Source organism: Bolinopsis microptera, chromosome 6, assembly GCF_026151205.1.
Source record: "Bolinopsis microptera isolate Bmic1 chromosome 6, MBARI_Bmic_1.0, whole genome shotgun sequence".
Taxonomy (NCBI): domain Eukaryota; kingdom Metazoa; phylum Ctenophora; class Tentaculata; order Lobata; family Bolinopsidae; genus Bolinopsis; species Bolinopsis microptera.
In genome coordinates, this window is record NC_087077.1 from 9,676,043 (window position 1) to 9,702,862 (window position 26,820).

At 38.0% G+C, this 26,820-nt stretch overlaps 4 protein-coding genes across 4 annotated transcripts in view; all 4 read left to right on the plus strand.

Annotated features, from left to right (window-relative positions):
- The first annotated feature begins 2,459 nt into the window (after positions 1-2,459).
- On the plus strand, positions 2,460-14,070 carry LOC134817374 (aspartic acid-rich protein-like). Its single transcript, XM_063826511.1, has 3 exons — positions 2,460-2,538; positions 4,472-4,602; positions 13,906-14,070. Exons 1-3 carry the CDS (start codon positions 2,460-2,462, stop codon positions 14,068-14,070), a joined length of 375 nt encoding a protein of 124 aa, XP_063682581.1.
- LOC134817580 (flavin reductase (NADPH)-like) overlaps positions 6,102-26,820 on the plus strand; it is a 42,333-nt gene continuing 21,614 nt past the window's right edge. The window contains exon 1 of the mRNA XM_063826782.1: positions 6,102-6,112. The gene's annotated coding sequence lies outside the window, so the exon portion shown is untranslated. The remainder of the gene's footprint in view (positions 6,113-26,820) is intronic.
- LOC134817377 (uncharacterized) overlaps positions 6,922-26,820 on the plus strand; it is a 41,888-nt gene continuing 21,989 nt past the window's right edge. Inside the window, exon 1 of the mRNA XM_063826515.1 lies at positions 6,922-7,004. The gene's annotated coding sequence lies outside the window, so the exon portion shown is untranslated. The remainder of the gene's footprint in view (positions 7,005-26,820) is intronic.
- Positions 19,167-20,474, plus strand: LOC134817375 (uncharacterized). The gene has a single exon (XM_063826513.1). The coding sequence runs from the start codon at positions 19,167-19,169 to the stop codon at positions 20,472-20,474; it is 1,308 nt and encodes a 435-aa protein (XP_063682583.1).

Here is a 26,820-nt window from a genome sequence, read left to right on the forward strand (position 1 = left end):
TTAGTCAAAAATGGCTAAACGACAACAAATTGTTCAAATACTAGACTAAAATTAGAATCAAAATCTATTTATACACCAATACTCGATTTGCTATTCAATAAACTTAAAACATCAACTAAACAGCAAGTACGTGATTTTGATCGTGTGATGGAATGACATGTACAGTGATAACAGATGATAAGGTAAAAGATATAATACATGTGAGATGGTGTACACACAATGTGAGTGAAAATATAGTGAGTGGTTACTGATTGTGAGCGAGATGTGAAAAAAACATTAAAACTTACTACTACTAGAAAACTGAAACTGTATGCATTAAAAAGGGAATGAAACTAAAATATCTAAAATTCTTCAGTACTAGCTATGATAAAACGTTTAATAGTATCCAGTTCTTCTCTCTTGTTAATTGTAGGGTTTAGATTAATAATAAACATCGCTTCGAAAATCTTTCTTCTGACAGTATTGGGCTCAATTCTTAAAACATCTACTTCTAAACTGGGATTTAACCCCTCATGACAGCTCGAATAATGTATGGCAAAAGCTTGACTAACATTAGACGGGGTAGCAGGGTAGGTAGCGTAACGTAAGTGTTCACCTACACCGTACACGAGCATGTACTTTCCTACTGGTTTCTCCAACGAACAGCTGGTCACATAATTTACACTTAAGGGGGGGGGGGGGGGGGGGGGGGGGCCAATGGGTATTTTTTGTGAAACTTGATTTCGAGATAGCAGTTGACCAACAAACTTGGACCATTGACCGAACTTTTGAGGGGGTCCTGGACCCCAACCGCCAAACGGTGCGTGCAGGGCAGCCACGCCCATATTTGGTCCAAATTAGGCCCAATTTATCCAAATACCCTGAACATACCCAAAACCCATATTTATGGTGCTCTACTTGTAGCTAGTTGTCTTCTGAACTCGTATATGAAATTTCATCAAGATTAGACAAAAAATGACTGAGCTATGAGCCAAAAACCATATGCCCATATTTGGGCATACGCACCAAATTTGGTAGATTTCGTCCCATAAATTGGTCAAATATTTTTGAATGAAACTTACTTTATATGAAAGATTAGCCTAAACTACATATTCTCTGTAAGTTATAGCTTTATATCTGTTTAAATGTGGATACTAAGGCGAAAAAACCACAAAAAATGAACTAAATTGCCCATATCTCGGTTCACGATATTCGCGGAATTGATCTCATTAAAATTATAACAACTCAATCAGTTTTCAAAATTTTTGCATGAAATTTTTGGAATCGACTCGAAATCGCATTTCGACCTTATTCTAAGAACGGAATTTTGATTTAGGCCTCAAAAAAATCTGGCGGCCAAATTCCAAAATTATATTACAGAAATTCAGAATTTGGCCGTTCATTTTTTGTGGTTTTTTCGCCTTAGTATCCACATTTAAACAGATATAAAGCTATAACTTACAGAGAATATGTAGTTTAGGCTAACCTTTCATACAAAGTAAGTTTCATTCAAAAATATTGATATTTGACCAATTTATGGGACGAAATCTACCAAATTTGGTGCGTATGCCCAAATATGGGCATATGGTTTTTGGCTCATAGCTCAGTCATTTTTTGTCTAATCTTGATGAAATTTCATATACGAGTTCAGAAGACAACTAGCTACAAGTAGAGCACCATAAACCTGGGTTTTGGGCAAGTTCAGGGTATTTGGCTAAATTGGGCCTAATTTGGACCAAATATGGGCGTGACTGCCCTGCGCGCACCGTTTGGCGGTTGGGGTCCGGGACCCCCTCAAACGTTCGGTTACTGGTCCTAGTTTGTTGGTCAAATGCTATCTCGAAATCAAGTTTCACAAAAAAATACCCATTGGTCCCCCCCCCCCCCCCCCCCCCCCCCCCCCCCCCCCCCCCCCCCTAATCTTATATACAACATTCTTCACTTCACAATCTTTATTTCATGTGTCGTTAGCACATTTAGAGCACATGCCATCTGAGACCACATGCCATATAATAAAGATTCAACCGTTTATATACGGCACATATATTTATATTGTTTATATATATTTATATTGTAAGACAGCCACAATTGTCAGTAAAAGAACGCCTTGACTTCAAATGTCGGTAAAATGTACCTTTACAGTCATCCTTAAATTATTTGTTATATATAGTAGTGTTGAAAGTATTAATATTCTATATTTCTATATTATATTACCTATAAATTCAAATTACCAATATGATCATTAGTAAAACTAGTAGGAACCCGTCTACCCTAAAGTGGTGTCGAGACTCGAGAGACTAAAATATCTATTACCGTTTATTTACTATACGGCACATGAAGGAACAGGTGTTACTATACTAACTAGGACATGCGCCAATTATCTAAGAATTAAAAATAGTTTAATAAGAAGGAAATGTGTTTACAAAGTTAAATTTCAGTGAGCTATTCTATTATCAGGTAACATATCAAACACTGCAATTATGTTGTTCAACCGGGCAGGACGGGTGCTCAAGGACAGTACACATTTTGTCTACGCAGAAATGACCTTGCCATCAGTGCGTGAGTACACATAATATCTTGGAATACCGTTCGCACTCACGGGATCATTAAATTTGCGCAGATGAAACTTAGACAAAAAGGACTCCGGAGCTACTTCTCTCTCATGAGTATGCTTGACCTTTGATACCTCCGGAAGACAACTATATTTAAGCTTTTTGACACCTTTATCTTGGCATCAGGGAGTCATCCGGCTACACAAGATACAGCAAAAGACCCCCTGGAGAAAGTTTACCTATATCATTCATGAAATGGACCATGAATGTCAATTGTCAACATTTTGACTTCGAACACCGCTGTTTGGGGTGACTGGTGACAATGGAATATATCCGCTTGCTATCGAGCTTTCGTCCCAAGTCTATAACTACCTCAAGAGGTTGGAGGGACTGGACAAAGAGGGATGCTCTTCCTTAGTGACGCTTACGCCGAGCAGAGGGATCTGAAACTGTTATGGTTCTCCCGGCTGGATTCCACCCTTAGATGGCAAGTACGTACGGTACAGGGCTTTAAGTACGTACGGTACAGCTACTTTTAAAGGTACGTACGGTACAGGCACTGTAAGGTACAATTTTTTTTCAAATTTTTAGAATCAACTTCAGTGAATTACTTGCAATTTTTGATTAGTATTATCATCATAATTTTTGAGACGGAACTAGAAGTCGAAAATAAACACACAAATTAACCGGTACTACACTACTACTACTTGTAATTATCGTTAAACTCAAAGCTTCATCCTTTTGTTGCAGTATACGAACACCAGCTTTTCAGCTAGCTCAGGTCGCAACCTTAATCTACGCTTGTCCATTGCTATCAACTGGATTTGTACCTTTCAGCCTACTTTATTAAGTACGTACCGTACAGCTAATTTAAAGGTACGTACCGTACGTACTTGCCATCTTTGAATTTCCACCAGCAAAGCCTCTTAAAATCAGCGAGGTTATGAAAACCCTTTTTGTTTAACAATGGAACAAAAAGCGAAAACTCAACAGAAAATTGGGATTGTACAACCTCATCAAGCCAAGCTTAGGTTGCGAAACATACCTGTCGATCAACCTACGGCCACAGCAGACTAGGAGACTTGCACAACTCAGAACAAGCGTGTTTCAATATTCAATGCAACATCGAAACAGGATGACATCGCAATAATCTTTCGAATTGGGCATGCAAACACTGTTCTACTACAGATGTAGAGTCACTCGACCTTCTTCTAGAGCTTCCTTTCCCTGATTCAATTATCGAACATGAGCTTCATGTATTGCGAACTTACCCTCTCCATGAAGATTTTCGTCACTGTTTGTCCTCACAAAGTAAAACATAACTCTTCTCTGATAATGGATAGATCTTCGCACACCCTACAAGTACAACAAAGTACCATCGCGATCGGAGACCTAAGAAGGTTCCTTATCAAAACTCATGAACAAAGATTCCCTAAAGCATCCTAAAAATTCCTAACAATAACATGTTGCCTAATGTACGAATCAGAACACTTTTAGTTTTATAAGATTTCATTTAAATTATTAGAAAAATAAATCTCATTCTGAAGATTTGCGGGGATTATTTCTTTGTTTATTATAGTGGTTGCAATTTTATTCTCATTCTAGATTGTATTATATATACTTTTTGACTTTTGAGTATATTTACTTTTTATATTGGTTCAGACATTACCTAATTTGACTTTTGAATCGTTTAATCCGTTTAATCCGTTCTATAAATTTCTAATAGTTTGCTCTGTTTTTGATGAGTCAATTTTTCACATATTCAAGTGTTATAATTATGAGCATACTGCTGATTAGATTTTGATGAGTTAACTGTATATTAACAGTCCTGAACCAGGATCACTGTCACGTGCCGAACCTGTTTCCCGGCACCGGATAAATACCATAAACTAAGGTATTCGCCTCCAACTAATTCTCCCCCAACTAACATCCTATTACAGGTGAGTTACCTAATTTAGGTAAACTGGAGGCACTACACCTGTCGGGGAACCCGCTCATGGAATGGCCCACCCCCATACACCGGTGTGGGAACCTTAAACATCTCGACCTGAGTCGGTGTAGGATCTCTGAGGTGAATATAAGTATAACTCTAAGTTATCGGTATTATCCTCTAGATCTAGAGTTTAATTTAACATACTATAGATTACTAAAGTAGTATTCTTTCCGATTGAAAATATAACTCATTTTACCAAAACCCATAATCATGGGTAGAGTGGACCGCTGCCAGTGTCTCTCTTTCCAAAACAAAAGGAAATGATATTAATTTGATTGACCGTTCTCAAATGCAAAATGATACCGAGAATGAAATCGGTCGCTCGCTTTTCCCATTCATTCACGGCTTACGAATTGTAATAAGTTTCGATTGATTACATCAAATTCAATCAGATGCTGTAAAAATCTCTTTGGGTTGCGTTCGGGTCGATACCTAGTATTTCGGGGTAAGGGAGGTAATTATTACTTATTGAATTAGCTGAAGTTTATTGAATCTTTATTGCCGAGTACAGCTGCCTTTGGGTAGTTCTTCTTAATCTATTACAATTATAAATGAATGGGAAAAGCGAGCGACCGATTTCATTCTCGGTATCATTTTGCATTTGAGAACGGTCAATCAAATTAATATCATTTCCTTTTGTTTGGGAAAGAGAGACACTGGCAGCGGTCCACTCTACCCATGATTATGGGTTTTGGTAAAATATCATCTCTTTTTGAATATAATGTCAGGGTACTTTATAAAGTCGAAATATAAACTGATATCTTCATTAATAAGGAGGAAGTTTCAACGATTTCGAAATTTGTTCTTTAAAAACATTTCCTTGTGTTTAGGTAAGCATATCGGTCGATCACTGACTGAATATGCCACTTCATACTCATTCAAGTTGGCATTAAATTCATATATAATGACATTAAACTGTCGTGGCAAAGCAGAATTTGTTGGAAATCACGAATGAGCAAAATTCTCACCTTTCGCACGTGAAAACTTTGAGCGGACGTTGCGTGCGCATCCAATATTGAATCGCCGTAAATTTTTGCATGTAATTGTTTTATATATAGCTTAATAAGCATGCAAAGTTTCAAAGTATTCCAAGAAGAACTGTAGTCACAACGGCACTCTAAAGTTGACAGAAAATGACGAAAACAGCAATTTTCAGTGATTTTAGCGATTTTCTATCAATTTGGGCGTGTCCCCACGTGTGCAACTTTTCGATTTTTAACTTTAAAACTAGCCTAATGCACAATTTATACCCATAGGAAGCAGAACTGAGCTCCACAACCCAAGGCATGGCCCAACACCAGAGAATACTAAATCGCAAAATTGACGTTTTTATAAAATAATTCTTCAAAAAAGTACAAACTTCAATGGCGAATATCTTTATGAAGGAGCAAGCTAAAAAAACTTTCCGGTAGATTTTCAGAATGCTTGAACAATTATCTAAGATGAAAATTTCCTCAGATTTTGAATGCAATTACTTTTTAATGGTGTAAAATCATTTTTAAAAGTTATTACTTTGTCAAAAATCAAGTTTTAAAAACGGTTAACTTGATGACGTCATCAAGGGTTGTTCATGACGTCAAATAATTTGTTTATACAATGTAAACTAAAGTGTAAACAATTATTTGCAAGACCTGTGGTCGGAAATGGCTGTATCTTTTATACTTTTGAATCTATGGACAACTGAATACAGGCTACAATTGACTGGCAAAGCGTCTATCCCTGAATATGTATATATATATAGATATCACGACAATCTGTCGTAAAACAGGGGTTCTAGAAAACCCACTTCCCGATGTTCCTGAAACCTGAAACTTTTTTTGCAGTAGATTTGGTCAACGTCTAGACGCCCTGAAAAATTTCAGATCTCTGACTTGATTTTAACATGGTTTTTAAGGCACCTGAATATGGCGATTTTAGGTTTTTTACCGAATTTCGTATAACAGTGGTGGCGAGTATTTTATGCAAATTTCTTAAAATCTCAACATAACTATTTTTTATTCCTGTCATCTTTGACATCAAATTAGAATGTTTTGAACTAAAAATAAATCTGCTGAACAACTTCCGATGAGTCTTAATGCCTGAAAAACTCCTGCCGGAGCGGCCGGAGTGCACGCTTCGCGTGCACGAAAGAGGCTTGTAACGTGTACCAAAGGGGATATAATAGTAAAGGGGGTATAATAGTAAAGGGGGTACATAGTATACCCACAATAAATTCACCGGTCGCGTCGTGCTTGCCAGCACTGTGATTAAGTTTCTGCTTTTTTGATGTCATTCATCTAAATTTCGAATTGAATTTATTATCCGTACAAATTTCATGTTAGCTCAGTCGTGCAATCTTCAGAATGTCAAATTTTGTACATTATATTTATAAATTTCCCATGTTCCAGGAATCCGGCAAGAAAACAGATAGGTAACGATGATCTCCCTATGTGTTATGATGTAATTATCGAGAATGAAGAGATACGACTGCATGTTTTGAGGTAAGTTTTTCATGTTTAGGCTACGCCTTTAATGGATACAAATAAAAATACAACAATTTGTCCAACGCTGAAAAGATTCTGGTCGTTTCACATTTTCATTTCTAAACTACAAATAAGACAAAATCAGCGGTTATACTTATACTAATGACTACGCATAAGTTGTAGCGCTTTGCGCTTGTTGAACTAACAAATGTTATGATACATAATGATGAATAATGATACATATATATAGTGATATAATGATACATAGTGATACATAGTGATACATAGTGATACATAGTGATACATAGTGATAATATAGTGATACATAGTGATACATAGTGATACATAGTGATACATAGTGATACAATGCAGTGATAATATAGTGACCCACATCCAGAAAGGCGGCAGGTAATCTTCGAGAAAAATTTGTTTGGTGGCAAAGAGGACGTTTTTAGAAGACCTGGGGGGATCGGAAGGGGAAATTGTACTGCGAGGAAATTTTTAATTTCCTGGATGTGGGTATAATAATGCATGGTGATACATAATGATACATAATAAAACAAAATGCTTCATTTGTCTCTTAATTCGCTGTTAGATAGTAATTGTTGGGTATGCAGAAAGATAGAAAAACGAGGGTAGATGAATCATCTTGAATTTTCCTACATACCTGACACAAACTCCTGCCCCAGTGATGTTGTTCTCAAGTTTTTGCTTGGTCCAAAACGTTGTGCTCCAGCATAATATCGTGACTATTACCCTAACCTTTATCTTAGAAGCTGAACCCTGAAGCCTGCAAACTCTAATCCAATTAACCCTAAACTTAAATAACCTACCTTAACTTTCACTGGAGACATAGCTTCTCTGGGCACGAGGACCTGGGGCTTGACAACGGTTACCCAAACCTTTGCCCAAACTTTTTTGAGTCAAAAATCAAAAGGATCGCTCATGAAATACATTATTAGGCAGTTTCCGAACGCGAAGAGGATGAGTCAAAAGCCTCTGGAGTCTGGAGGGTAGCGATCTTCTTCTTAACTAGAATCCCAAAAATTCGTTAGTCCCGCTACGAGTAGGAGCAAACAACAGCAACAACAAATTAGTTCTTTCACTTGGTGGACGTTATTTCATACGTCAGCTAATAGTTTTGTATTTCTGTTGCAGTTTTTAGTTCGTAATTGAATTGTTTTACGTCTCAGCTTCTCAGAGCGAACTCTCAGTCCGAGATCGCCGCTGAGTTAACGTATTAAATATCACTGTGCTTGTTGATACTGTTCTCTTCCTAATAGTGCTGATGGTACTGAAACTGCCCAAGGGTTTCTTTATCCATGTTCTCATGTCTTTCATCCTCCACAGATACAGGAGTGGGTTCAGAGTTGCATTTAGAACAGTGCAGAAGATTTCGCTGATCATCCAGCTGTAAAAGAACATAAATTTGTTGCTGTAGATCACACTGTAGAGAACATTTCCATATATGGTAAAAGTGTAAATGGCATTGTTCAAAAAGGTTAAGGAATTACAGATGAGGAAATTCACTGAAAAGTAAATGATCGTTAGTGATGCTTGCCGATTTCTCCTTTGGGAAGCATCTGGTAGATTATGAGTGTGCAGCCTTGCTGTAGAAACCACCACTGAAAGGAGAACGATGATTGGAGGAATTCCAGTGCAGATACAGTAGTTGATCATGTACATAGTACTGAATATCCCCTGCGGGTTAACTGAGCAGTATCCAAAACCATAGGAATAGTAATCATCATGGATAACCATGTCGATTACGTTCCATGTACAATGATACAGAAACATCACCATGATCGAGATAAGGACGGGCTGTTTTTTGATCTTGTAAAATGGAAAGATAATGACGATGGTTCTGGTCAGGGAGACTACCATTACCAAAAAGATGGACACGAGCTGAAGCAAGAGGATGCAGAAATACCACATCAAACAGAAAACTCTGTTAGTTAGAGGTCCAGGATGTCTGCTGTTCAACCAATTGACAGTGACTGGAAGATGAATCAAACTGGAGACTATGTCTATACAGCAGGCAATCATGTAGAGAAGGGTCGAGATATTTCGTTTCCCTGTCTGAAGAAAGTACCTCAAAGCTAGACAATTGCCCGGAAGTCCTATCACCAAACATAGCAGGAATCCTGTTGCTACCAAGCCATCGTATATTTTGTATTCAGTTAGTTGTAGAAGACCAAGATCTGGTGTAGTTGGAGGATGTTCTGTCGTATTCATAAAGTGATGGAGTTTTGCTAGAATCTCATGATTTTTAGGGTTTGAACTGGCTAGCCACGTTTACATTGTCCTTCAAACAACAAATTATTAGTTAAAAGTTTAAATTATATCATGCAGAAATAGACCCTACTAAAGCACAGATAGAAAAACAATATTCCAAGAAATTTAAAGAGGTAAAAGACGTCTACGTACAGCAATTTTGTAAAAACATTTAAATAATGGCCGAACAGACCAAAGTACGATATGGCTACCGATGATAATCAAACGAACCACGACAAAGAACCGATCATTATCCGTTTAAAAAAAGGCAAGATTCAGAGTAATTAAAATAGCAACAAGATGAGGGGGGGGGGGGGGCATCAACCTCATAAATACCTAGTACTCCCTCTGATCTCAGAATAGGTGTAGGTATTTATGTATGTTTATGAGGTTGATGCCCCCCAGCTCAGAAGATAATGGTAATTCTGTTTTATCTAGAGTCACTGAGTAACCCTAAGTTCAACAATTTCAAAATGCCCAACAATTAATGCCTACTGATTGTCGTTAAACAAATTACACAAAAAGACAAATGAATTAATTATAAAGTGTAATTCAATAAAAAGTATAAACAAAGCTGTATGATGTTGACTTATTCAATTGTAAAGAAGCAAATATGGAGCGTCTCCGCTTACCCATCTTTACCCCTAATATACAATTTATAGTGGAGTAAGGAACTTACTTGCAGTAATAAAATTGGCGACTTTTATAGTTAGAGTTAAATTTCATCGTAATCAGAATTGTCTGGGCTGCAAAAGTAGACTAATCCCACTTAATTGTAAACAAATCCTAACAGTAACAGACCTTAGCAATAGAAATTAAACCATGAAGATGTTTGCGCAGCACGGGGCACGGGAGTGATTTCTCATCTCCTCCTAGTCGAGTCCTATGACGTCATGGTTGCTTCGCTTTCCTAAACCTTGTAACCGCAGAGCCGATCACGTCAACCTGTTGATTTGAATTTGGTCCTCCTAATTTGCAATTAGCCACATGTTTACCTATTGTAATTTTGTGAATCTGAACAAAGCAATTCTGTCTGTTCAAGGCAATTTTGTGAATCTGTCTGATTAGTCACTGACTAATGAACCCAATTGTAACGCCCACCATGAGGCATCAATATTCAATACACGTGCTAATCCAAAATCCAGGATTCATGATGCTCAATGCTCATGTACGGCACTAGGATCAATCAGCAACCTCACAACAATTCCGTCTCTTCGTCATGTCTCGACTTTAAATGCTTGAATAACACAGGCCCAATTTTGTGAAGGGGTTTCAACCCAGGCTATGGAAATTTCACGTACATTTGAAGAGATACACGGCCGCGGCTGTGGATTAATAGCACCGGCGTGGCGACTGGCGGTATTTGGTGGCGTGGGTAGCAAAATATTAGTAACATTCGAGGTAAAGGTTTCAGTGAATTGATAAAAGATGATTGTGTAATCTTTCATGGTACGTGGTAAATGTGCCGTGGCTGAGTTCGAGGGTGAACGGACCGAATCACTACATGACTGAATCCCTAACGGACTGAATCACTACCAATCACTATTGGTAGGGATTGAGGTGAATCACTACCGGACTAAATCACTACCAGTAGTGATATTTGGGTGGTAGTGATTCCGTCCGGTAGGGATTCAGTCCTACAATCGAGTTCGAGTGCAAAAACAAGTATACGGGGAATATGGAAGATATGATAGATGGTACTAACAAACGAAGTGGGATTTGAAAGATGCCGCCTCTGTTACACTGATTTGATGTGGTCAAACAGTCTCACAAATATAAGACGCGACATAAGACGTATCATCATCTAGTAGAGGGGAAACTGTAACTAATTGCTCTATCACAATGACTATACAGTATACAACCATTATTAATATGATCGATGTAGGACTAACAATTTCCCCGCCGAATAAGCAGACCGAGCAGAATATAGAGGGCGCGGAGAGTTCTACATCGTGAACACCATTACGGCTGAACAGGAAGGTCTCCAATATAAATAGTAGAGCCTGAACCTAGACAGAACAATGATATTATGACACATGGTTTTAATGGAGACCAAAACGAGTCAAACTTAGGGGCGTTCACTTGCAGCTGTGGTTCGTGGCGATAATTAAAGAATAAGTTTGATATGAACCATCTATTAATGGCGGTGTTATCTGGAGTATAGAGCTCTTTCTTCAACTCATTTTTGTTAATTGTCATTACAACCACCGGCACTATCCGGGTTAACATCAGACAACGATAAAAGTGGTTAGTTTTACTGGCTTACGTCGTGCATGCATCATCTGGTGCCATTATCCATGCATAATCCTGAGCAACGAGGTCTCAAAATTGAATAGAAGATTCTAAATTCAGACAAAATAGATAATCGTATTATAAGGAGACCCCTGTTCAAGAATCAAGTACAACTAAGAACCCTAAATAACAGGAGCTGTATTTAAGAGGGCGTGGTCTTGTAGCTGAGGCTCATAACAGTAATTACTTTCTTATGAAACGGACGAATTTGTTCGCTATCGACAATATCACTCCTTTGTGGTCAAATTAATATCATCTTTGGTGAAATCATCAAAGTAGGAGACGAAGAGCGTACTACTTATTAACTGAAGACGAAAGCGATATCATCTTAATGATGACATCAGTTCACTAGGACCCCATATACGAACACCATCTGATATTATGATGCTCTTTTAAATTTCTGACAGACGAATGTCCCTTTAAATAATATGAGTTTGCAGAAAATCTAGAAAAGCAGCATTAGGGTCAACATTTAAGATTGAGAAATTTTCTAATCGAGAAAACACACCTGGTTTTGCTCAATAGGTAGTATAAACAAAGTTGTATGACGATGTAGCACTTGGCTTAGTGCCTAGCTGTTCGTCTTAGTGGTAGGGTACAAAATAAAAGACTTAAAATTTTAGCTTTGTGGAAAAGAAATTTAAAAGTAACTTGTATAACTATTCGGTACAATCAATAATAGGTAATCCACAGAACTCTTTTAGAATCAACAATACTCTTTTAGAATTAAAAATACTGTTTTAGAATCAACAGCACTGTTTTAGAATTATCAGAACTCTGAACTGTCCTACAATCTACATTAAACTCATGTGATAGGTGTGTTTTTAAGGACGATGACAAATTATTTCTACAGGAGTGGACTTAGTGTGAAGGTGTTAGGATGAGATTGGACACATGACTTGTTTGTAAAACACTATTGGTGGACTAGGTTTGTGAGTGAAACTATTGGTGGACTTGAATTCCGTCTAAGGTACCTTACTCGGGAATATTATAACCGGGATAAAGTGGTGGGTTTTGGAAGATTTCGCCATATTTTTCCCGGTCAAAAATTTTACCAGTCATAAAAAATCCCGCCGACTCAGATTATGGGGTTCCAAGGGGGTGGTGATCATCATATTTTACCTGAAGTCTCATATGTGCTAGAGAAGACTTTTGAACCAGTGGATGGAGGGCTGTAACTTTATTGGCGGTTGCTACCATAATTTCGTTATAAGAATCACAATTTGGTTATAAAAATCAGATTTCAGGGTGGACCGTGATTCTCACTTCTCTTGCCCATGAATCAGTGAATCGTAGAGAAGAAAACAATTTATATGTTATAGAAGAAAACGAAAATAATAATAATATATAATATATATTATAATAATAATGTCTCTAAAGATTGATCGCTTCTCGTGTGCAGTGTGTAGACTAAAGAAAGAGGGAGTTTTTCCCGTTAAAGTAACTTGTGGCCACATCCCGCTAGAAGTGAGTAAACTGTGCCACTATTTCATGGTCCACGGTGGATTGATTACTGGAGCAGTAGAAGATGCAAAGCCAAGACGTTCCCCAATACCAAGCGGTGGGCAGGAAATTAAGCTCCGGCTGACCTTCAGAGCAGTAGCCCCATTAGCGGACAAAATGAAAGTCTTGTTAAGACAACAATACAACTTCGAATTTGACGGTCAGCAGCTCAGGAGGATATCAATAATGATATTGGCGGGGACATTAGCGATAATGAGAATTAGAATACGCTTTCATGAAGATTTGACTTATTATTTATTTGACTTATTATTTATTTTCCTTTAAATAGACGTGTCTTTTTTTTCTATTTCTGAGTAATATCAATAACTGTAAAATTGAAATAACTTCTTTAACAAGTAACAAAAACAGAAATTTCGGTTGAAAATTTGTTGACCTCTGAAAAAAAACTTGAAAGGTCGGCCACCGGTAAATACATGACCGGGATAATTTGGCGGGTTTTGGGAAATTCCGCCATATTTTTCCCGGTCAATAATTTTCCCAGTCATAAATTAACCCGCTATAATATTCCCGAGTAAGGTAGTTAATGACAGGAATGAAACTAAATGCTTGGAAGTGGGAGCGTCTATGATTTTAGGTGCTGAAATTGTAGAATCTAAACGGAAAAATGTTAGGTGAAGGTGACTAGTGATAATTTACAACAAACAAAATGTTAACCATCTATATCTGTATACTACGGTGCAATTATAAAAGTACTACAAGAACTTGATTATAAAATATATCAAAGTTATTCTAAATTTCAACTCCTTCTATCTAATTCTATTGTTAAATAATAATATATATATTTATGTAAACTAAAATATACCTATATCGCACATTAGTATAAACAAAGTTGTATGACGATGACGATGACAATGACGATGACGATGACGATGACAATGACGATGACGATGACGATGACGATGGCGATGACGATGCCGATTACGATTACGATTATTACGATGGCGATGGCGATGGCGATGACGATGACGATTACTATGGCGATGACGATGACTAATTCTAATTCTAATTGTACAGAAGTAAACATGGGGTGTCTCATGGTGTCAGCTCCTTGCCCCTAATGTATAATGTATAGTAGAGTAAGGGGGTACGGGTGTGGACTTGCAGAAACACGTACCAGCTTATTAAATGCGATTAATTAATAATATTCTTTGTGTTCTGATCCTTAACCAATATTATCTTCATGGTGACATTAGTTCACTAGATGCCTAGATACGACCACCACCCAGCCACGAGTCCAATGTTCGTGATATTATGATGATCTTTTTTAATTTCTGACAGACCCCTAGCATAATGAAACATGAGTTTGCAGAAAATCTACAAAAGCAGCATTAAGGTCAACATTTAAGACTGGGCAATATTATAATCGAGAAAACACACCTTATCTTTCTTAGAGAAATGTTAACGTCAGGACTCATGGTGCTGGGTAGTACGAATATATTATTGCTTACGAATCAAAACCTCTCCGAAGAGAGGTTGCCATGCGTGATGAAGTCGATAATACATATTACGTGGCAAGGTAATATTCATACATACATATTTTCAATATACGACTCAAAAATGACACACTCTTTTCGCACATTATTATTGAATCCACACGTTTTTATTTCGTAAAATGTTTCTAGCAGGTCTTTTGTTCACTTTGAGAACCATCTGACCATCTTGTTGTAAACTGGACTTAGTAAACTAACTAGTATAACTAAACGTGGTCTACGTGGCGAGATAGTGTGCGTTCCTATGTCAATCTACACTCACTAGTATCAAACGATCGGGAAGTATGTCTCAATATCAAGAACAGAAAAGGAGAGAAGTGTGTTTCTACAATTTGGTTGTATCAGAAGCGTGTCTGATACAACAGTAAGGAGTGTGCCTTACTAAACTTCAACAACAAATACGTAAAGGAGAGAAGTGTGTCTTTACAATTTGGTTGTATCAGAATTGAAGTGTGTCTGATACAACAGTAAGGAGTGTGCCTTACTAAACTTCAACAACAAATACGTAAAGGAGAGAAGTGTGTCTTTACAATTTGGTTGTATCAGAATTGAAGTGTGTCTGATACAACAGTAAGGAGTGTGCCTTACTAAACTTCAACAACAAATACGTAAAGGAGAGAAGTGTGTCTTTACAATTTGGTTGTATCAGAATTGAAGTGTGTCTGATACAACAGTAAGGAGTGTGCCTTACTAAACTTCAACAACAAATACGTAAAGGAGAGAAGTGTGTCTATACAATTTGGTTGTATCAGAATTGAAGTGTGTCTGATACAACAGTAAGGAGTGTGCCTCACTATACTTCAACAATAAACTTATAAAGGTGAGAAGTGTGCCATGGTCGTTATAAAAGAAGTTACACTGAAGGTTTTCAATTTTCATTTCTATAATATGAATTTTGAAGACAAAATCAGCTAATATAATTATACCAAACAAACATTTGTCAAGACAAAACTTTGTCTACCTGGGTGCAACTATTAGTGGGGATGGGACAATCAACAGAGACCTGGATGTCCGTATCCAGAAGGCTAATGGCGCCTTTCATCAGCTCTGGAACATTTGGAATAGCAGAACTATAAAGACTCCAACCAAGATCAGGATCTATAGGGCTGCTGTCCTCACCATCTTGTTGTATGGAGCTGAAGTCTGGAACACCACCAAAAAGCAGATGAAACTTTTCGAGGTTTTCCATCAAACCTCCTTGAGAAGGATCCTTAGGATTAAATGGTTCTTTCATGTAACCAACGACGAAGTTCTTTGGAGGGCTGGCATCAAGTCAGTTGAGACTTTCATCAGTGCTGCCAGGCTACGTTGGTATGGACATGTAGTTAGAATGCCAGACTCTAGACTACCGAGGTTTCTGTTGAACTGGAAGCCAAACTATGGAATGAGGTCAAGGGGCAGACCCCGTAAGAACTGGAAGTCCTGCGTACTCGAAGATGCTGCTAAGCTAGTTACAGGTGTTGAAAACATCGACAAAGACACAACAGAAGCTTTGGCTACCAACCGAGTACAGTGGAGACATATGTTACGCCGCCAACGCGATGTGTGTGATGCAGGCCACTCCAACGACTAGGAGGAGACCTTACCATGTAACATGTATGTAAACAAACATTACAGCACTAATTGTCCTACCAAATAAAATTACTTAATTCACAATTCTTCATCCTTCTTTAAAATCGTTCTGCTAAAGACCATGTAATGCAAAAAAGAGATAATTCTCCTGCACCCATTGTAGTTGTACAAATATTTGGCTGGAAATTTTTCTCGTGATATCTCTTATTCGATATTTCTCCTGTTTTCAAATCACGATAAATTCCGTAGAATATAAATTCTAGATTAGTCCAGTAGTTTTATCTGAACGATGTTACAGTTTCTGAACAGTATTTATCATCACATGCTCCTCCTGCAGCTGGCTCTGTTACAGGTTGTGATAGATTTACTTCCAGATGCTGTTTTCAGTTCAACAGATTGCGTTCATGTGTTTCCCCCTGGTATTCAAAATGAAGTCTCACCTTGAGACACATTCGTCGGATTAGCTATCACTGTTGCCGTTGAAACAGACCTGAAAATGTTCTGGACAGGTCTCATCACCCATTCTCTCATCTCTTTCATTCTCCAGAAATATAGGATCGGGTTCAGAGTTGCATTTAGAACAGTGCAGAACAATTCACTCAGCAACCAGCTGTAAAAAAACATGAATCCATTTTTGTAGATAGGACCTGGATAATTCTCGAATGAAGTAACAGTGTATAGAGCATTGTTCGTGAAAGTGAGACAATTACAGACGAGGAAAGTAGCTGAAAAGTATATGATAGTTTTTGAAGCCTCCCGATTTTTCCGTCGGAAAGTGTCCGGCAAATTGATACTGTTTATTCTTTTCGTAGAACCCACTACTGACATAAGCGTTATCAGGGGAGGAATTCCAGTCCACACACAGTAGCTAATCATGGAAATGGTGCTGTATGTCCCTTCTGACTCAGCAGCACAGTATCCAAAACCATAGGAATAGTAATCATCCATAATAATCACATCTAATGCGTTCCAAACAGAGTTGTACAAGAAAGCTGCGATGATCGAAATGATGACAACAATTTTCTTAATCTTGTAAAATGGGGAATAAATGACGATAGTTCTTGTCAAAGAGAGCATCATCGCCACAAAGATGGACATAACTTGAAGCAAGAGGATGCAGAAATACCATATTTTGCAGAAAGGTCTGTTGCCGAATAAGCCAGGGTGTCTATTGTTCAACCAATTGACAGTGACTGGAAGATGAATCAAACTGGAGACTATGTCTATACAGCAGGTAATCATGTAGATAAGGGTTGAGAGATTTCGTTTCCCTGTCTGAAGAAAGTACCTCAAAGCTAGACAATTGCCCGGAAGTCCTATCACCAAACATACTAGTAATCCTGCGGCTACCAAGCCATCGTATATTCTGTATTCAGTTAGTTTGAGAAGGCTTACATCTGGTGTAGATGGTGGAGGTTCCGTCATATTCGTTTCAGAACGAACGGTTTGTTAAAACTCACCATTTCCAGGCTATCAAATGAGTTTAGTTTGTTGCATTTACATTGTAAATAGCCTCCTTCTTGTTAAGATTTCAAAGTTAGACGCATAAGGGGGAATTAGAAAAAATAAGCTAGCCATATTTTTATTTATTAGATGGTTGAAGTCAAGTTGGCAGATTTAATTTTACGCAACTGCGATCATGCCAACCCCTGTTTTAATATTTAAGTCTAAGTGCAAAAATCGTATCACGCTCACTTAACGTTAACAAAAACAAGGAACAGGGAAATTTAAAAGTAAAATTAAGATATTGGGAGCCTGCCACGTGGCAAAGCGCCAATGCCCAAGACAAAAATTTTTAGAATGACACGGAAAGATATATATGTTAAGATTACAGATCTTATTTATGCTACGGAAAAGCATTTTTCATCTATATTACCGTCGACCTGATAACACTTTTCCACTGATTAACCGAATCTGTTTCCCATATTTTATATCAATATTTAGTTAATATAAAGATATAATGCACCAACAGTTTATAAGGTTAAACGTATTTAACCTTATCAATTGAAGTTTATTTTCCATGTTAGGTAAAAATGTTGTCGTAAAACAGCTTACTTTCTCTTTTGGATTTCTTGTGGTCATACAACAATAAAGAGTTGGAGACGGCTGAAGCTACAGTGAAAATAAATTCTAACTCATAATGATGAAGAAGCTTTGGCACGTTCAATATTTAAGTTTTGAAGAATTCAACAAGCCCGATATAATGATACAGCTCAGTACAATTATATGGTGAAATTCCACCGAAGTATTTACCTGTGAGGATGAATTCAAGATAATTTTTTGAAAAAGGTGAATTATAGCTCATATATAGAATGTAATTCGTGGTGTAGTGAGTTGGTCATTTTGTAACTGACACAGAGATGATGAATAGACTGCATTTAAATGTATCGTGTTTTACCTGCTTTCAGTAGTTTTAAGTTGTGATTAGCACTGATTCGGGAATTTATTATATAACTGATTACTAAGTTATGACTCTATTCAGTAAATCTTTTTGAATGATTTGTCGGGAAACAGATCTTTTTTGTCCTCTATACATTAAATTGAATAGATTACTTTAATTTGATACTTACTAATTTCTTGTGATGATCCAGACGACATCCACAGCAAACGGGAGCAACTGGGTACCGATTGTCTACGGTACGGCATAGATATCTGCGCTATTCAGGAGACTAAGGTTGTAAAACCGGATTCTTGCAGTCTTAGCAACGGATACAAACTATTATTGTTTGAGCAGAAAAATGGCCGGCACTATAGACTCGGTTTTGTTATCAGTCCCCGATTTATTGACTATGTGGTATGCTGGAACAGTATCAGTGATCGAGTAAGCTTTTTGGACCTAGAACTCCCTACAAAATCTGGAAAATTTATCAAATGTAGGGTGGTCAATGTATATGGGCCACACAAGAAACTTGCAGAAAATGATCAACAACTGTTGATTAATTTTTACGGCCAAGTTAGGGACACTCTAAACGTCCCTGCTAATGTTGAGATATTTGTTTTGGGAGATTTTAATTCAAAGTTGGGAAAAATGACTGTTTCAGATAAGGACTTTGGTTTTGGTCGTTTCATGGGTAAACATGGTATGGGTTTGCGCAATGATATGGGAGAAAACTTGTTAGACTTGTTATCAGAATTTGACCTCTTTGCCTCCAACACTGGTTTTTATCATCCTGCTCGACATACGACCACCTACACTGGCTGGAGGAAGGACTGGAGTGCCGGGCGAAATAGTAAAAAGACGATCCCGGTCTATTCTCAGATCGATTTCATCCTGTGTCGAAGTAGGTCGAAGCCAATGCTACAAGATTCTAGATCTTATGCAGGCACCTTGACATACTCTGATCACAGATTTGTTGTCACTAGAGTAGACTTTAAGGACATCTGTCTTTGCTATAAACGCCACTCCAAGTCATCCTTAAAGTTCAACACCTCTGAACTCACCTCGAACCCCACCATTCAGGTGAAATATCGTCAATCCTTAGATGATAACTTAAGTAACACTGTTTCTGCTCTGGATCCAAATTCAGACTTGAATGGCTTACTTGAGTCCATAAAGGATGCTGCAAAATCGTCAATTGGTGTCATCAGACACAGGAAACGTAATCGCAGCGACGATGATGAGGTGAAAAACTTATCTAGCCAGCGTTACTTGTTGAGACAGCAGCTTAATGATAACCAGTCTTTAGACAGATCCTCACTTAGATCATCCATTAACTGCCTCACCAATCAGATCAAGCAGAGACTTTCTAACATACGATCAGCTGCTGCTGATGCTATCTGTAATACCATCAGTTCAACAACAGATAGTAAGAAAATGTTTGAAGCTGTTCGAACCCTGAACTTACCTAAAAGTAAAGCCCCTTCTAGTATTGGTGTTCATGATGAGCAAGGGTGCAATATTGCAACAGACACTGGTAAAGCTGCCGTAGTTGCTAAGTACCTTGAGCAACAACTTACTCGTGATGAAGCACCTTTAGAACCTTTTGTAGGACCTCCTCGCCCACTAGTTAAGCCATTCACTAGTGAAGAAGTCGGATCAGCTGCTAGAAGTCTCAAAAATGGTCGAGCTAACGGCCCAGATGGGATTCCTAATGAGCTTCTCAAGTATTCTACTGGATCAGTACACAGACGTTTTGCAGACATTATCAATAGAAGCTTCGAGACCAATTCCTACCTTGACCCCATTGGACAGGCAAACATTACCCCCTTACAGAAGCCAAATAAGCCCATTGGTCCAGTGAAGAATCTACGACCCCTCACTCTCTCAAATGCTGTTAGGCTCATGGTAGTCGGGTGCCGCGCGGACTTATCGCTCGGTCGATCGAGCGATAAGTAGCTCCTTATCGCTCGTGCGCGTCGTCACTTCAAGCACAATTGCGCGTCGTATCGTACTCGATGCTAGCCAAAGAGCTTTAATACTTTGGTTTTGGCGTGTTACATCTGAAGTCAGAAGATGAATCCGAGATTGTGGAACCAGATGATACGGTTTTTGAGGCATTTTGATACGGTCATTTTAGTCTGTTAAAGTAATTTCAGAGTGCTGGAAATGGTTTCACGGTGTAGGGGGATGTGTTTACTAACTATTTTGACGTCAAAATTATCGCCAGAGGCTCCCTGAGTCATGGAATGAACGGAATGAACAAAAATGAATTTTTTTCTAAAACTCATCGGATTGCCCCAAAACAGGTCGGAATCGTTTGGTATTGACCCTTATAGTGTTCCTACAAAGTTTGGTGGCCCTAGCACTCCAGAACGCCCACTAGAGACTTGATTCCATTTCCGTATCAAAAAGCTGGTTCCTGAGTATCCGATATTGATACGGTCATTTCAGTCTGTTAAAGGGGCTGCAGAGTGCTGGAGATGATTGTACGGTGTAGGGGGATGTGTTTACTAACTATTTTGACGTCAAAATAGTCGCCCAAGACTCCCTGAGTCATGGAATGAACGAAATGAACAAAAATGAACATTTTTCTAAAACTCGTCGGATTGCCCCAAAACAGGTAGGAATCGTTTGGTATTGACCCTAATAGTGTTCCTACAAATTTTGGTGGCCCTAGCACTCCCAGAACACCCATTATACCCTTGGCTGGATTCAAGAATTTAGAACCAGTTGAGCAGATAAAACGGATTTTGAGAAATTTTGTCTGCTTGTGTTGTTGCAGAGAGTTGAATTTGGTTCAACAGTATTCAAACAAGATGTGTTCCAACTTAGTTTTGTAGCCCTACTAGTTTCAGAACGTCCACTAGAATCCGGTTCCATTTTCTTCCAAGAAGCTGTAGACAAGGTTGTTTGAAATTTAAATTTAACCTCTCTGGTAATACAACTTTTTACTTGGATGGATTTCAATAATTAAAGAGAGCAGATTGTTACTTTGTTATTTTTGAGATTTGATTTTTTGATATCATATGTACAAATGTATAAATCAGTTTCTACAAATTGTAACAGCAATTGGCAGTAATAAAGCGGTAGTAATAGTTTTGCACAACATCAATCATAATATCATTCAATACTTCAATACCTTCAAAATAATTTAACTCGGTTATAATAATTTAAACGCAGATCTAAAAGAACTAAGCACAGTAGTAGGATGAAGTTCCAGGCAAGGTTGGAGGAAGGTAGAGGTGAAGCTGTGGGTAAGGATAGTAGGCTGGGAAGGATCCATTTCTGATCCCGCGAGAGCAAATCCAGTTCCAAGTGAGAGCAAATCCAGTTCCAAGTGAGAGCAAATCCAGTTCCAAGTGAGAGCAAATCCAGTTCCAAGTGAGAGCAAATCCAGTTCCAAGTGAGAGCAAATCCAGTTCCAAGTGAGAGCAAATCCAGTTCCAAGTCTCGACAAGCTGCTTATCATTTTGTTCAGGAGGTATGGGAGGCGGGAGCCCGGAGGAAGAATTAGGGTTGGTTTCTGAAGAGGTAGTGATACCAAGATAGGGGATTAGGGGATGTTAGGTAAGTGCTGATAGCCGATAGGTGCTCCCTAGCTAGTTATAACAAGCTATTTTGTCCCATTCGTAAATATCTAAGCTTTTGTTGATCTGAAACTCATTGTCTGGAACTGTTGTTATCAAATTCTGGAACTGTTGTAAGCTTTGTCTGGATCCAGCAGGAGAAGGGGGAAGAAGGAACTCTGTAGCAGGACAAGAAGGCGCAGTCTTCTTTCTTCACGACCAGTTGGCCGCACAAACAATCAGATCACATTCAAAATTACATCATATCTCTCATTGCCAGTAATAAATAATTTAAGTTTCACAGTTAACTCCATCCAGTAATTATTATGATAGTAGTTCAAAATACAAACCAATAGAGCAATGGTCTTTCAACGTTATCTATCTTTGCATCCTGAAGTGGGTTAGGTGAAAATTCGTCGACCGCACGTAATCGTAGATTCAGAGTGTAAACAAAATTTGTGAAAATGGGGATCGTACAGTTATTTTTCAAATCTGACAGTTGAGAAGTCAAGAAACGTTCTTTTATCAGGCTAAACGAAATATATCAAACTCGAAAAGCTGACATTTGCAAATTTATCGAATGAAAAACATGATTCATCTTTAGGTGTATATTTTCATGATATCTAGGATGCAACTTGGAATACTATATATTATATATATACTACAATGTACTGCAATTCAGAAAATTCTAACGCCTAAGACTGATGAACGAAAGACTTAGACCTGAAATCAAGTTTAAAAGATCTCAATGTTACTTTATTGTGCATTCTAGGAGGCTTAGTGGTAGGAGGGACAAACCTATTCTCTATGAAGCTTTGCCTTACCTTAGAGCGGATCATTGGGCCTCTTAAGTGCTCGTACTGACGGGGATGATGTCCCTTAGATAATGCCCACAAGAAACCTAAAGCCAAAGGACCACAATCATAAGAATTACCCTGCACCTGCGTATCAATATACCTAACTAAAGTAGTGAGAGGTCTTAACTTAAGAATACAGTGAGTGATGGACTTATCTAAAACAGTACTGTTCTCTAAACTAGCTGAGGTTTTCATGGAATCAAAAATTTCTACAACATGAGGTTCACTTATGAAAGTAAGGGCGTTAGATATACAGAACCAATGTAAATTACTAGGATTAATTATCTGGATAAACTTACTGTCAACTGGACTAAAACTACTATAACTATAAGGACTGGATAAGCAAGTGTCTTGAAATGAAAATGAGTTGGAACGATGAATTCTACACATGTTGCTATAACTATTAACTATAATATCATCATACCATGTACTAGAACTTTGACAAATATCATATTGCTCCGAATACATACTAAGTCTTCCTGTGTCGGAGTGAGTGAGCCAGTTACTAGATACTGAAGTTGATTTTGATTCTGCACTAACCTTAATCTTCTTACGCTTAGCACCAGCTTGTGACGGCTGTGCTCTCTTAAAGCCTGAGGACGGTTCAAAATCAAATATATCAAGTACTGGGCGCTTACTTTTATCAACACTAGGTGCGGGCTTAGACTGATCAGAAACAGGGGTACTTAACTTAGATTACAAGACAGGCTGAACGTGAAAATTCTAGGAATGCATGTTTAGAGAGTAGATTAGACTTAGTGTTGGAAAACTCATAGTAATGATCGTCTAGACGTATAAAGCTTGAGTATGAACCTTGACCAGTCTTACTTACAAATGCTAGGGTATCGAACTTGAGCTGACTATCTGCATATTCAACATCGAAGTGTGTACGAACACCATTCAGCTGTTTGGTGTCGTCACACTGAGTCATGATTATGAAGTCGGTATTCGAGCTCAAGGATTCAACTATCGTACTAAGACCAATACCCATGTTCAAGGAAGTTGTCGCTGACATCTCAACCAGGACTCCGAGTTTTCGAAGGTCTGGGAGGAAAGCAACGGAAAAGATAGAGCAAGGGTCCGTGGTAGATCCATCAGCGCCCATAACTTGCTTATCAATTTCTTTCTTCATCCTAAAATGGGTTATCTGATCGTAGGAGGACTTACCTAACGCAAATGAAATAACTTCGTGGCTCAAACATTTCTCCTCCTTCAGAATAGGCTCACCTAAGTTACTAAAAGCAACAGAGTACACTACAGAATTAAAAGCAGAACTGTCATCAGAAGGATCCTGAAGAACAGGCGTTGGATGGGGAGATTTCAAATCACCAGTAGGTGGAGCATCAAAGCGGGCTGATGTTGTAGATTTATCAACACCGTTTCGAGTCAGAATTCCCAAATCATCGACAACACACTCTTCTCCAGCATCTTTCTTAGCTATACGTCTGAATTTCTCATTAATGGCCTTGTTATGTACACTAGTAAGATAAGAAACAAATAAGATGTGTTGCTCAGGAGACATTTCATTACAAAAACTCTTAGTAAGTGCAAGCACGTGGTTGATGATTTGGGTTGAGCTGATGATTTGGGTTGAGCTAATGATTTGGGTTGAGCTGATGATTTGGGTTGAGCTGATGATTTGGCTTGAGCTGATGATTTAGGTTGAGCTGATGATTTGGGTTGAGCTGATGATATGGGTTGAGCTAATGATTTGGGTTGAGCTGATGATTTGGGTTGAGCTGATGATTTGGGTTGAGCTAATGATTTGGGTTGAGCTTATGATTTGGGATGAGCTGATGATTTGGGTGGATCAGATGATTTAGGTGGCAGAGATGAGTTATCTATTTTGTTGGTCTCAGTTTAAATCTGAAAGCCATTGAATATGTTTGCCACTGCTTTTCAGCTGATCATAAATAATTTAAAATAGGGTTCAGTGTTCTGACCATTTGTGTGTGTAGATGAAGCAAGGTCAGGAACCCAGCACGGTGAAGAATTAGGCCGGTTATCTAGCAAAGATCTCTGTCACTATACTTTTGTTGCATAGTATCATTAGTATCATCATTAAAGATTGTGCCTACACAACTTTATTAAGGTAAATGTTAGACAGTGTTATTTCGAATACATCTCAGCACAAATATTATCAGCTTCATCAATCTTGATATCTTAACGATGACCCTGGTCAAACAATTTAAAACTTCTGTAATTTCATTTCTAGTATCATGCGTATAGGAAATCGATAAGGCTTTAAAATGAGATGTTCGGCGATCTTTTAGCTCAATCACGAGACTTAGTAGGAGTGATTGAACTGCAAGGGACAATTGAGGCTAACGAATTAGCAGTTCCAAGTTAAGTTTAATATAGTAACGAATATTAAGTATAATAACGAATGAATTATACATAACAGGTCGTACACGCCACAGAATTAAAAACGTTCGGCCTGATCGAGCTGGTATAAAGGTATAACATGGGTAAGGCGCTGAACGTTTGCGGAGTTACAATCGCGAGCCACAAACGCGAAACTTTCAAAAGGCAGTTGCGCGGCTTATAGGTAAAATTATAAATTAGCTTTAGACTACAATTAGCTTATAAAAAATTATTGTATTTAGTATACATTTTATTTATAAATTGTAAATTAGATATAATTTAATTCAAAACAATATGCAAAAAAATCAAAATAAACAATAAACATTCGAAAGCTAATTTTTAATTTTACTAATAAGCCGCGCAACTATATTCGGAAGTATCGCGTTGGTAGCTTGCGATTTTAACTCCGCAAACGTTCAGCTCATCAGTGCAACCGTTCGATCAAAACGGTTTTAATTCTGTGGCGTGTAGTATGCAATTCATTCGATATTAAGATATTACGGCCGTATATGGCGGATATAATTTGAAACTGTTTTTAGATCTTGATGGATAATAAAGTAAGTCCGGCTGTTGATTGGAAAGACCCTTTTCGATGGGGTCTTTATGGTCAAAAATTCAATACTATAGCAAGTTAAGTCGTGTACTAGTTACTTATGACAGAGTATCGAAGACTACTAAGTGTGCGTGTGGAATTAAATCCTGCATACATAGGAAGATTGCTGTCCTCGTCTCGGAGACTGATCCCTTGCTTGGTGAGTCACGTCCTGAAGACGAAGTGGATGAGAAGGAACTTGAACTCGCTGAGCAGATGATGGATTATATTCTCGATAACAAGAGGATACCATTTGACGTTCGTGAGTTTAAGCAGATGAAGCCTAAGTCTGAATTCTCTCCACTAGAGACTAAGTGTAATAAATGTGACATAGATCTTATAACTTCTAACATAAGTAATCGTGGCTGTATATTTACTTTGTATGAAAAGAAGACATGTATTAAAGTAATCACTAAGTCTTGTCCTAGTTGTTCTTTGAAATATAGGTATTCCGAGCATTCTGATGGATATTTTAATTATAATAATAACTCATTTTTCTCAATTACCCTTATGGAGGCTACCCTTGCTGCTTGGACCAAGAACACTTCCCTTTCCTCTTTTTTTGATATCATGAAAGTTATTACTGACCAGGCCTATAACATCCATTTATTACTTAATGCTGTGAAAGCATATATGGCTCTTAAGGACTTGAATCTAGATGAGCATTTGAATTGTTATCGTTGTGGCTACTTCCCTGTGTACTTGACTTATGATGTTATCCGTAGTGTCTGTTTTGACGTAAAGCCTGGTGAGATTACCAATCATGAGTATGGCAGTTCCTCATTGTTGCATGATAATTGTTCTAGGCATAATTTGGCCAGGGGTTTGCTAGATAATAAATCTCCACATTTCAATAAAAATCTTGAGCACTTTTCAGTTAAGTTAGGACAGACCCTTCCAGTTTCCACCTATAGTTAGCTCCA

Bases quoted from the DNA above. Each gene is read 5' to 3' on its own strand.
- LOC134817374 (XM_063826511.1), top strand. From the start codon at position 2,460: ATGTTGTTCAACCGGGCAGGACGGGTGCTCAAGGACAGTACACATTTT. The intron at 2,539-4,471 runs GTGAGTACACAT...ATCCTATTACAG, and splicing joins AATGACCTTGCCATCAGTGC to GTGAGTTACCTAATTTAGGT. The intron at 4,603-13,905 runs GTGAATATAAGT...GTATAAACAAAG, and splicing joins GTCGGTGTAGGATCTCTGAG to TTGTATGACGATGACGATGA.
- LOC134817375 (XM_063826513.1), top strand. From the start codon at position 19,167: ATGACTGTTTCAGATAAGGACTTTGGTTTTGGTCGTTTCATGGGTAAA.